Source organism: Rutilus rutilus, assembly GCF_951802725.1.
Source record: "Rutilus rutilus genome assembly, chromosome: 23".
NCBI classification, from domain to species: Eukaryota; Metazoa; Chordata; class Actinopteri; order Cypriniformes; family Leuciscidae; genus Rutilus; species Rutilus rutilus.
The window spans coordinates 23,159,852-23,173,784 of NC_140233.1; the positions used below are offsets into that span (position 1 = coordinate 23,159,852).

Below are 13,933 nucleotides of genomic sequence, written 5' to 3' on the forward strand. Positions count from 1 at the left end.
AAAGCTTGGAATCCAGGACATTTTTTAATATAACTCCGATTGTATTCGTCTGAAAGACGAACGATGTCATACACCTAGGATGGCTTGAGGGTGAGTAAATCATGGGTTAATTTTAATTTTTGGGTGAACTATCCCTTTATCGGTATAGTACACCCAAAAATTATATTTGTCATCACTTACTCATCCTCATGTTGTTCTAAATCTGTGTGAGTTTCTTTATTCTGCTGAACACAAAAGATGATATTTTAAAGAATGTCGGTAACTAGACAGTTGACAGTAGCCATTGACTTCCATAATATTTTTTCCTACTATAGCCTATATTTTCCTTACAACTACATATTATATTATTATGATATAATATTATCATTATTAGCAATTATTTTGAAAATTATGATAATATTTAGCAGTAATGTATCAATATAGATATTACAGTACAATACCGTATAATTAATTACAGCAAAAGCAGAACAAATGATGAAATACAGTAAAAATATAGTAAGGTACTATTTGGTAGTTTACAGTACTGATCTTGTGTACTGTAAAGTGAATTACAGTACAGTTACTGGAAATCAAAATACAGTAACTTGCTGGCAACCGTGCTGCCAGTAATGTACTGTAGAAATACAAGAAAATCGTTAACAGAAATTGTTTCAAAGATGCACACAGGAAATTACTCTAACATGAATGCATTGATTGATTTTGATTGGTTTATTTTGTTATGAATAAACAAATGAGCGATCTATAAAGCAAAAACCTTACAAATAAAGTTGAAATGTTGTAATGTTCAAGTTTTTGATCTAAAAAAAGAAAGATGAGCAAACAAAATGACTCTAACATGACCATATTGATTGATTCTAAGATATTTAGTTTGTTACAAACAATGTGCAATCTGTAAAACAAAAACCTCAAAATTAAAGTTGAAATGGTATACTGTTGAAAAGTTTTTGACCTTGAGAAAAAGCTTTAAGTATATATTAACAATTTTTATGTTTATTATTTAATTTTATGTTGGTACATTTTTGTGAAGTACACCTGTTTTGACCTGACGTCCATTGAAATGGACAATTTTTTTAACAATTAAAGCCAAACATTTTTTAATTTTTTAAAATTTGGTCTCATTTATAGAAGCCTCATGAGCTGGGAAAATGTACTTTTATATTTTTCAGAAACTTTAAACATAATTCAGGTCTGAAGGGGTTAAAAGCAAAAGGAAGAGCCATTCTAAGCTTTGTGACACTTTAATTCACCTAACTTTTTTTTTTTTTATGACAAAACTAAAGTTCATTTATCACAACGGCAGTGGCTGAGTGGTTCATGTAGGTTGTCTACAAACCGAAAGGTTGGTGGTTCAATCCCCGGTTCCACTTGACCAAGTGTCGAGGTGTCCATGAGCAAGACACCTAACCCCAGCTGCTCCCGACGAGCTGGCTGGCGCCTTGCATGGCTGACACCGCCGTCGGTGTATGAATGAGTGAGTGAATGGGTGAATGTGAGGCAATGTGTAAAGCGCTTTGGTGGCCATAGGTCTGTGAAAGCGCTATATAAATGCAGTCCATTTACCATTTACAACTGTTATAACACTGGTAATTCATTAAACAGATCTTACTGTTACTAAACTCAAATTAAATTCCAAATTGATCCACATCATGAATTTCCCGTATTATAAATGTGAGACCTGCGGGAATCATTAAAATTAGTCGCAATACCCGCGCCGAAATTCGAGCCCTGCTACTCTATAGGTACTCAAGATTAACATGAGATTGGCAAAAACTGTGTGTGTTATGTACCCTTTAATATTTTTTATCTGCCTGCTTTGATAACATTGTATGAGAACTGAACTGAGCTGGACGATGATGTCACTGTTTTCTAGAGATAACTAATGATTTTTACAACGGAAATGAATCAATGCTGAACTTAAACTGGACAATGACTTGATTCTAGATCTGCTGTCCAGTCAAAACAATCTTTGTTGCATTATTTTCCGGTTATCACTGTAAAGCTGCTTTGAAACAATCAGTATAAGCGCTATATAAATTAGGGATGCACAATATATCGACCACATATCGATATCGGCCCGATAAATGGTCATTCTTAATGTTATTACCGATCCGCTAAGAAAATTAGGCCGATATATTAAAGCGGATAGATAATGGATTATTTACTTCAGCTGAAAATCTTCAGATGCGAGCTGTTCATCATGATGGTTTTGAATTGCTTGATATGATTAGAATCACTTCAAAAAGGAAGATACAGTTAAGTGCATCACAAATCTGTCATAATACGCTTCATAACATTATGAGAACACGACTGTAAATGAATGTTGTGAATTCTTGTTCACCAGTATTTCAGTGCGACGCGAGCGCATTGTGACGGAAAGAGCGCATCTACATTGTCAACACAGTCAAGTTCACTTGAGCATTCGTAGCATTTTGTGCCATTGTAAGTTGTAATATGTTTATTTTGTGTATAGATATGTATATATGATTAATCTCATATAGGATGCGTTTGGTTGAGTTAATGAATGCAGTAAAGCGTTTCATTGTACCGGTGATCATCTTTCGCTTTAGCAAGCGCAGCTCAAACAGCAATGCACATAAATAACTATGATTGGGACTGTCATATACATGACATTATAACGAGAACACTATTGTAATAAAACGTTGTGAATTCTTTAGGTTTAGTTGCATTCTTCAGCAACCGTTGAGTTCATTACATACATAAGATTTGTTTTGTTGGGTTAAATAACCCGCTAGCAAGGATCTTTACCAATTTTGGTTGGGTTGATTCATGTACTCACCCTCATGTCCTTTCAAACCTATACAATTTTCGTTCAACTTCCAAACACAAAAGAATTTTTTTTTATGAAACCTGAGAGATTTCTGTCCCTCCATTTAAAGTCTATTCCTCTAAAACTTAAAAGATACAAAAAAATGTCAAAGGCATCATAAAAAGAATCAATCAGTGGTCTAATCCAAATCAAAGTCTTCTGAAGAGACAAGCGTGACTAGTGCGTATGGTCACATCGTGACTTTTTCCGTTGTGCAGCGCGGAGAACAGGTGAAGATGATGCCGAGCAGACGGACACTGACCTGGTGGCCAGAAAAAAATTCTGCCTCTGTTATATTGAGCAGAGAGAGGTACTGTGCAGAATTTGTAAAATTAAAGTTGCTACATCACGTGGCAACACGACAAATTTATATCAGCACCTGAAACAGCACAGAGAAAAGTATGATGATGACGGTGGAAGCACAGATTAGTAGAGAAACAGCTAAACAAAACAAAGAACAACCTGTAAGCCGAACAAAAAGCACAATTACAGATGTGTTTGCGAGTGTCGCGCCATTTGAAAAGTCTTCACAGTGATATAAAGAAATCACCGACTCCATAACGCACTGCTTGGCAGGGACATGACCAGGGTCGCAATCACAACAGACAGCGGCACTAACGCTGTCAAAGCGGTGGAGCTTATTCAGTGGACTGGGTTCCAGTGCTTTGGGCAGAGACTTTATCCGGCCATCGATAAGTTAAATTTATTTCATCTTTTGTTATTAGGCTACAGCAAATATTTTATACTATTACACTTTTAAGAGTACAATAGTATAAAATATTATACTATTATTTGGGGTTTTGGGGTAGTTGTACCGTCAATTTAAGTCAAGTCACATTTATTTATATAGCGCTTTTTACAATACAGATTGTTTCAAAGCAGCTTTACAGAGATAACTCTCTCCGCTCTGGGGTAAACCGTGATGTCATCGTCCAGCTCAGTTCAGTTCTTGTATAATGTCAATGCAGGCAGATCAATATTATTGTTGAATATTAAATTAAATGTTAAATTTAATGTCCTCAACTAAGCAAGTCAAGCCAATGGCAAAAAAGGTGTTTACCTTTTTACTAAATTGGAGAATAACTATTTTAAATACAGTGTTGAATTATGTGTGCCACAAATCATAATAAGAGTGGCCTATTTTATTAAGGGCTAATTATTACCATGAAACATAATTCTGTAAGAGATGGTTGTGTATAAATGACACATTCGCCACAGCTATTTGTCTACTACTGCAGTATCATTCATTAGGCTTAGAGTGGTGACATGATATGAATATTAACTCTTGTGTTGTAATTTTTGTATTACTGTTTTTATGCTATTAGTTTGGAACTTATGTAATAAGAGTGTGAATATGTAGTTTGAGTTGAGAAATACACATTCCAGCATTATCAGTAATCTGTGTGTGCATTTTCCTTGAGAACCAAGCAAGTTGACTCATGATACCATTTGTTTATTATATCGTAATCGCAATATTGACCTCAATAATCAGAATATTACATTTTCCCCAAATTGTGCTGAAAACACTGAATAGTTGTGTGTGCAATATGAAAAGCACTGAGCGCCTCCATCTCTGGCACAGCGCCAGCCAAAGCATGTTTGAATTTATCATTGACGCATTGAACGTTCTAATGGCACTGGTGTGATCGTATGCGTCATGGGTTAAAATTAGGGCTGGGCGATTTAAATCGTGAGATTGTTATGCGCATCTCGTCAGTAAAGCCGGTTCCTTGATTAGTAGTAAATTGCCATCACCTGCTTTCAGATGGAGCGGCATTTACTACAAAGAGCCGTAGTTAACTGACAAGCTGAGCCATATCGCATTAATATCGCGGACGTATCGCCAGCGATTATTAATGCGATATGGCTCAGCTTGTCAGTTAACTACGGCTCTTTGTAGTAAATGCCGCTCCATCTGAAAGCAGGTGATGGCGATTTACTAATTTACTAATCAAGGAACCGGCTTTACTGACGAGATGCGCATAATAATCTCACGATTTAAATCGCCCAGCCCTAGTTAAAATCAATCTCATTTCGGGGGTGGAGGGGGGACAAATGGAAACTGAAGGGGCACAAATCAGATCTGAGGATGCAATGCCCCCTTTTGCCCCATCGTAGTGCCGGTCCTGTTAATAACACTGCATGAGATGTTATCAATTTCTTTTTACCATTTTTACTAAAACTTCCAACAAACAAACCAAAATAATAGACATGATTTTCTCAAGCCACATGTAAAATAAGATTATTAAATTGAATATGAAAGTTGATGACAATAACAATTCAGTTTATTCCCATTATACTGACAAGGATGTTTAAAGAGGTCACCTTTCTTTAGTTCCTAACGGCGGGCGTACACTGTGTGAGTTCGGAAACACTCGGGAGGTTGTGAGATATTGCACGTTACGAGTCAGTTCACCTGATAATCGTGTCAAAGCAGCTGGTACACAGTTATTTTGTCCCAAGCCGGCGGCAATCACTTGAGCTTTCGCGGTAAACACAGAGACCGGATCTTTATGTCGCAGGCAGCGATGGCTTCAGATAGAAAAATGACAGAAATGTGTGCAAATTATTTGTTGAAAGGCAGAGAACAGCAGCCATTCCTTTCAACATAAACAACTAGAGAGAGAGAGAGAGAGTGTGTGTGTGTGTGTGACAGTGTATGTGCACGCTGTATGGTTGCCGCCACTGAGCTATGGCCTATAGCTTAATAATAGTCATCGATCTAGCCTGTGACGTGGTTGTGTATGATTTGGCAATAGGGGACAGCCTATACGCGGGTGAAAATCGGGCCGACTCCCCGAATATTTTAAACATCTTTAAGTTATCAGGAGGTCCGGAGGTGCTTGTAACGTGCTGGGCTTGGTTCGTAATTCCTCTCACACGCTGCGAGCATCAACGATTTCCATGCAATTTCCCCCGAGATAAAAAAAAAAGCATCTGCGAGCTCGTATGACAACAAAAATCCACACCGTGTACGCCCGGCTTAAGGGAGAGATGGATTTTTGTCTTTATTATTATTTTGGTCTGTATTGTTTGGTTATGGTGTTATGTTTCAAAAAGCAGCAATAAATAACACTTTAAAATCTAAGGAGTGTTCATGTGATTACATTGTTGTGAATTTAATGAATGCATAATAATTGTGAAACCGTGATTATAATCGTACCAACAAAATCTATAATCATTGCATCCCTAAAACAGATTTACAAAGACACACATAGTGTAGAAAACACTGACGTTCAAATGCTTGCATGGCACATGAAAACAACATGACAGCGAGTAAATGCAGGATTTAAAATTTGTGATGAACTAACTATTTACAGTTTGGGAATACTCATTTTGACATGCTTTCTTGCAATTAGAACTGTGATTGATTGCTTTGATCATCTGAAGCGCTCGCGCTGGAACGGCATGAAAGCACAAACATCAGAAGTATAGAAGTATGATTATTCAAAGAATTTTAGATGGTTTATTCTTCATTTGTATAGTCCATTAATCGCGGGAGAGGCGGAACATAGTGAGAACCGTAAGAGTGTCTGTGTAAGAGATCCAACGAACGCCTGCATTAAAAGTGTGAGTACTGCGTGAGAATTATTTTTTAAATGTATGGAGTTTCAGTGACATTACTACATTAAACTACTATATATAATGTTGAATATAATGTATAATAATGCAATGGGGGAATATTTGTGGGCCCTGATAATAATAAAATAAATAAAAAAAAAAACTCTCTTTATTTTGGCTTAACATATCGTGACAGTTCAGTATCGCAAATTTTTTATCGAATCGTGACATGAGTATATCGTTACACCCCTAGCCAATATATCGGTTATTGGCTTTCAAATATAAAGAATTATCAGTTATCAGTAATGCTACAAACAATCAAGGTCTTAAAATGCCCTTAGTCAAAACATATCTAAAGGAAACAATTTGATCTTAAGCCCGGGACACACCAAACTGACACCAAAGAACTAGCGCTGATGTTGTCGCCTCGCATCAGGGGAAAAAGCTGCACTTGAACACAGCGAGAGAACTACAGCCGACTGTCAGCTAGAATGAGCGTTCTGCACCTGCGTGTAAATGAGACAACGGTCTATTTCTGCAGATATATTCATCTATATTCGTCATTCAAAAAGGGAAACCAACGCTGCAGATACACAAACCATAAACAAAGCAGTGTGTGCTTACCGTTTTTGAATATCAATCCTGCTAAACACTTTCTTTATTCCATTCCGCTCATGTTAATATTGAAATATTGAATATATGGCTGACCGTCGGCTTGGTGTGTCCCGGGCTTTACATGTCTTAAAACAGAATTAAAACATTACTTAAAACTTAAAACATTTTGGCACACTAAACTGCACTGTGATCTGCTGTTTAACCAATGACATCACACAATTTTGATTGCAATAATAATAATAATAAAGTACAGACTCAAGGACACTTCAGTATACATTTCTAATGTTGTTCCAGACACTCTTACCTAATCCAAGTTTCTGAACATGATGAGGGAGATAATTTCTAAGAAGGTGAATCACTTTTTATTTGATGGAGAAACTACAATATAGGCAAAAGCATTAAGTTACTGTATCAAAAGAGAGGCTGAAAGAGTTACATAATAAACCTCAACATCAGTCAAACGAGTGAAAAGCTCTCACCAGTGGATGAATCTGTTGCTGGTGACTGAGAGGAGTTTCCCACTGTCCTCATAAGAGAATCCACCAGCACTGTCTGCATACTTAACACCGCCAGAGTTCACCCCAACACCTGCTGGACACATACAAACACTTCAGTGAGTGAGTGGATTTATATTTCTCTTCATATAAAAAACGCTTACAGGCATATTTTGTTTTCAGTGTTTAAATGCCAAAAAAGTGACAAATCCTCTTCAAAATGTGTTTAAGTTACATATGCATACACACACCTAACATATTTAAGTGCGACACACTTTTAAACAAGTTTATTGATACTTAACATCATTACATTGTAATCTAGCGCGGGTTTGGTACTTCTGCAAAAAGGTAGAGGTAAGTTATGTAGTAAAACCCTTTAAAAAAACTGTAATTCCTGGATACTGACAGCAAATATCAGTAAAAAAAAAAAAAAAAAAAAAAAAAAAAACATATTTAACATAGATTTATGTGATCGTTATACAGTATGACCCACAACACCAGTTGTGAGTCTGCCATGGCGTCACACACGAGCTGCTAACACTAAAGCCACCATTTAATCGCCCAGCCTATTTTAACGCAAATCTGATTGAAAATGCCGTGTCTACAACAGTTTAATATTAAAAGGAGTTACCTAGATTCAGTGTTATCTGTCTGAATCGTGAGACAGTCTCTCTTTCAAATCCGCAGATCTCAATGTAACTCCTCTCCAGAACACCCGCCATCTTCACGCGCTGCACGCTGGGACTGAGCTCGCGCTTCCGCCTTTCAAAACCTTAAAGGGCCAGTAAACTACAGTTTCTTCAATCCTAACGTTACAATCACCATGGAATCAAAATGTACAATACTTTTTGATGGAATATTGAATTATTTCTTTAAAAAAATTTACCCGTGCGTGCACATGATTTTTTTATTTATTCATGTGCCTTCGTAATATATATATATATATTAATAATAGCCTTTCATAATGAAATTACTATAAGAGTATTTATTCATAGCGCCCTATGAAAGCAGACTGTTAGACTACTACCGTAAGGACGGTGAGCCGAAGCTTTTTACAATATATTTTGCAGCTTTTATTGTCAAAGTGTTTTCAAATTTTTATTAAAAACTGATGTCTCAGGTTGTTTTAGCACAATACACAAAAGCACACAATAACCGTTTAACCACATAGCTGAAGTTTTCCAGACATAACTTTCATCTAGCCATTCATAACACATATAGGCTATCATAAGAGTAGGCCTATTTATCTTCATCTGTTCTCATTCATTTTAACATATTTGTTTATTTTTTAATCAAACTGATTCATAGTTTAATTAATGGATCATTTGCTAGGTTATATAGGCTATGTATAGATTTACAGAATTTGTTTTTCGATTGTTAAATATATGTATTATTATAGGCTAAATGCAAAATATTGACATCGAATTTACAATCTTGAAAGCCTATAATTAAAAGTAATGAGTTGTTGTAATTAAATTTAGTAGACACTGGGTATAACTGTGCACACAAAAGACTGAGTCTCGCTGTATTGCTCAGGCTGCACTGCAGTGTCTATTCACAGGTGCGATCCCACTACTGATCGGCACGGGGACTTTGACCTGCTCCGTCTCCGACCTGGGCCGGTTCATCCCGCCTTAGACGACCTGGTGGTCCCGGGCTCTCCCAGGAGCACCATATCGATACCGAACTTAGTGCGGACACCCGATCGACATAGTCCACTGCAGCCCAGAACCCCTGAGCTCAAGCGATCCTCCAGCCTCAGCCTCCCAGTATCTTGGATTACAGGCGCGCGCCACTGCACCCGGCGAGAGCTGCGGGAATCAACGCTGATACTGAATCTAGTGGCTCACAGCGACATCTAGTGCATGAAAATAGATGATTAGGTTACAATAAGGCAGTGTAAATTAATGCTTTTTATAATCTCCTTGGTAGATTTTTTTTTTTAAGAATATTTTCTTCATAATTATTTGTTTTCACATTCATGCTTCAAGTTGATTCAGCACAACAGACACACTCTCACACACTCACTCACACACACACACACACACACACACACACACACACACACACACACACACACACACACACACACACAAAAACTCAATAGCTGTTTAACCACATTTAAGTTATACATTACTTTCATCAAGACAAGAGTAATTGCCTTTCATAATGCAATTAATTAAAGAGTATTTTCATAGCGCCCTATATGAAAGCAGACTGTTAGACTACCTACTGTAAGCACGGTGAACTGAAAATGATCTCTTTTGTAGCTTTTTTTTGTCAAAAATAAGTGTCTTCAAAATTGTATATAAAAAAAAAAAAAACCTGATGCCTCAGGTTGTTTAATTTATAGATTAATAAATTTATCATTTGCTAGGTTATATAGGCTATGTATAGATTTACAGAATTTGTTTTTCGATTGTTAAATATATGTATTATTATAGGCTAAATGCAAAATATTGACATCTAATTTAAAATCTTGAAAGCCTATAATTAAAAATAATGAATTGTTGTAATTAAATTTAGTAGACACTGGGTATAACTGTGCACACAAAAGACTGAGTCTCGCTGTATTGCTCAGGCTGCACTGCAGTGTCTATTCACAGGTGCGATCCCACTACTGATCGGCACGGGGACTTTGACCTGCTCCGTCTCCGACCTGGGCCGGTTCATCCCGCCTTAGACGACCTGGTGGTCCCGGGCTCCCCCAGGAGCACCATATCGATACCGAACTTAGTGCGGACACCCGATCGACATAGTCCACTGCAGCCCAGAACCCCTGAGCTCAAGCGATCCTCCAGCCTCAGCCTCCCAGTATCTTGGATTACAGGCGCGCGCCACTGCACCCGGCGAGAGCTGCGGGAATCAACGCTGATACTGAATCTAGTGGCTCACAGCGGCAGCGCTATCTAGTGCATGAAAACAGATGATTAGGTTACAATAAGGCAGCGTAAAATAAAGCTTTTTATAATCTCCTTGGTAGATTTTTTTTTTTTTAAAGAATATTTTCTTCATAATTATTTGTTTTCAAATTCATGCTTCAAGTTGATTCAGCACAACACACACACACACACACACACACACACACACACACACACACACACACACAAAAGCTTGTTTAACCACATTTAAGTTTTACATTACTTTCATCAAGACAAGAGTAATTACCTTTCATAATGCAATTAATATAAGAGTATTTATTTATATCGCCCTATATGAAAGCAGACTGTTAGACTACCGTAAGCACGGTGAACTGAAGCTTATCTCTTTTGTAGCTTTTTTTTTGTCAGAAATAAGTGTCTTCAAAATTGTATATAAAAAAAAACAAAACTGATGCCTCAGGTTGTTTAATTTATAGATTAATTAATGTATCATTTGCTAGGTTATATAGGCTATGTACAGATTTACAGAATTTGTTTTTCGATTGTATGTATTATTATAGGCTAAATGCAAAATATTGACATCTAATTTAAAATCTTGAAAGCCTATAATTAAAAATAATGAATTGTTGTAATTAAATTTAGTAGACACTGGGTATAACTGTGCACACAAAAGACTGAGTCTCGCTGTATTGCTCAGGCTGCACTGCAGTGTCTATTCACAGGCGCGATCCCACTACTGATCGGCACGGGGACTTTGACCTGCTCCGTCTCCGACCTGGGCCGGTTCATCCCGCCTTAGACGACCTGGTGGTCCCGGGCTCCCCCAGGAGCACCATATCGATACCGAACTTAGTGCGGACACCCGTTCGACATAGACTAGTCCACTGCAGCCCAGAACCCCTGAGCTCAAGCGATCCTCCAGCCTCAGCCTCCCAGTATCTTGGATTACAGGCGCGCGCCACTGCACCCGGCGAGAGCTGCGGGAATCAACGCTGATACTGAATCTAGTGGCTCACAGCGACATCTAGTGCATGAAAATAGATGATTAGGTTACAATAAGGCAGTGTAAATTAATGCTTTTTATAATCTCCTTGGTAGATTTTTTTTTTTTAAGAATATTTTCTTCATAATTATTTGTTTTCAAATTCATGCTTCAAGTTGATTCAGCACAACAGACACACTCTCACACACTCACACACACACACACACACACACACACACACACACACAAAAACTCAATAGCTGTTTAACCACATTTAAGTTATACATTACTTTCATCAAGACAAGAGTAATTGCCTTTCATAATGCAATTAATTAAAGAGTATTTTCATAGCGCCCTATATGAAAGCAGACTGTTAGACTACCTACTGTAAGCACGGTGAACTGAAAATGATCTCTTTTGTAGCTTTTTTTTGTCAAAAATAAGTGTCTTCAAAATTGTATATATAAAAAAAAAACAACCTGATGCCTCAGGTTGTTTAATTTATAGATTAATAAATTTATCATTTGCTAGGTTATATAGGCTATGTATAGATTTACAGAATTTGTTTTTCGATTGTTAAATATATGTATTATTATAGGCTAAATGCAAAATATTGACATCTAATTTAAAATCTTGAAAGCCTATAATTAAAAATAATGAATTGTTGTAATTAAATTTAGTAGACACTGGGTATAACTGTGCACACAAAAGACTGAGTCTCGCTGTATTGCTCAGGCTGCACTGCAGTGTCTATTCACAGGTGCGATCCCACTACTGATCGGCACGGGGACTTTGACCTGCTCCGTCTCCGACCTGGGCCGGTTCATCCCGCCTTAGACGACCTGGTGGTCCCGGGCTCCCCCAGGAGCACCATATCGATACCGAACTTAGTGCGGACACCCGATCGACATAGTCCACTGCAGCCCAGAACCCCTGAGCTCAAGCGATCCTCCAGCCTCAGCCTCCCAGTATCTTGGATTACAGGCGCGCGCCACTGCACCCGGCGAGAGCTGCGGGAATCAACGCTGATACTGAATCTAGTGGCTCACAGCGGCAGCGCTATCTAGTGCATGAAAACAGATGATTAGGTTACAATAAGGCAGCGTAAAATAAAGCTTTTTATAATCTCCTTGGTAGATTTTTTTTTTTTTAAAGAATATTTTCTTCATAATTATTTGTTTTCAAATTCATGCTTCAAGTTGATTCAGCACAACACACACACACACACACACACACACACACACACACACACAAAAAGCTTGTTTAACCACATTTAAGTTTTACATTACTTTCATCAAGACAAGAGTAATTACCTTTCATAATGCAATTAATATAAGAGTATTTATTTATATCGCCCTATATGAAAGCAGACTGTTAGACTACCGTAAGCACGGTGAACTGAAGCTTATCTCTTTTGTAGCTTTTTTTTTTGTCAGAAATAAGTGTCTTCAAAATTGTATATAAAAAAAAACAAAACTGATGCCTCAGGTTGTTTAATTTATAGATTAATTAATGTATCATTTGCTAGGTTATATAGGCTATGTACAGATTTACAGAATTTGTTTTTCGATTGTATGTATTATTATAGGCTAAATGCAAAATATTGACATCTAATTTAAAATCTTGAAAGCCTATAATTAAAAATAATGAATTGTTGTAATTAAATTTAGTAGACACTGGGTATAACTGTGCACACAAAAGACTGAGTCTCGCTGTATTGCTCAGGCTGCACTGCAGTGTCTATTCACAGGCGCGATCCCACTACTGATCGGCACGGGGACTTTGACCTGCTCCGTCTCCGACCTGGGCCGGTTCATCCCGCCTTAGACGACCTGGTGGTCCCGGGCTCCCCCAGGAGCACCATATCGATACCGAACTTAGTGCGGACACCCGTTCGACATAGTCCACTGCAGCCCAGAACCCCTGAGCTCAAGCGATCCTCCAGCCTCAGCCTCCCAGTATCTTGGATTACAGGCGCGCGCCACTGCACCCGGCGAGAGCTGCGGGAATCAACGCTGATACTGAATCTAGTGGCTCACAGCGACATCTAGTGCATGAAAATAGATGATTAGGTTACAATAAGGCAGTGTAAATTAATGCTTTTTATAATCTCCTTGGTAGATTTTTTTTTTTTAAGAATATTTTCTTCATAATTATTTGTTTTCAAATTCATGCTTCAAGTTGATTCAGCACAACAGACACACTCTCACACACTCACACACTCACACACACACACACACACACACACACACACACACACACACATACACACACACACAAAAACTCAATAGCTGTTTAACCACATTTAAGTTTTACATTACTTTCATCAAGACAAGAGTAATTGCCTTTCATAATGCAATTAATTAAAGAGTATTTTCATAGCGCCCTATATGAAAGCAGACTGTTAGACTACCTACTGTAAGCACGGTGAACTGAAAATGATCTCTTTTGTAGCTTTTTTTTTTTGTCAAAAATAAGTGTCTTCAAAATTGTATATAAAAAAAACAAAACTGATGCCTCAGGTTGTTTAATTTATAGATTAATAAATGTATAATTTGCTAGGTTATATAGG

General features: G+C 37.6%; 1 protein-coding gene across 2 annotated transcripts in view; it reads right to left on the reverse strand.

The window, feature by feature from the left end:
* The window catches only part of nup160 (nucleoporin 160), a 69,402-nt gene extending 61,171 nt beyond the window's left edge, over window positions 1–8,231 (reverse strand). Inside the window, exons 1-2 of one of the 2 annotated variants that reach the window (XM_084396353.1) lie at window positions 8,129–8,231; window positions 7,483–7,591 (exon numbers count right to left, since the gene is read on the reverse strand). In XM_084396353.1, the coding sequence (XP_084252479.1) occupies window positions 7,483–7,591; window positions 8,129–8,219 (200 nt within the window). In that variant the 5' untranslated portion in view covers window positions 8,220–8,231. Of the gene's footprint in view, window positions 1–7,482; window positions 7,595–8,128 lie in introns of both variants that reach the window. The other variant, XM_084396352.1, reaches the window with a different exon arrangement.
* Between the last annotated feature and the right edge of the window lie 5,702 nt (window positions 8,232–13,933).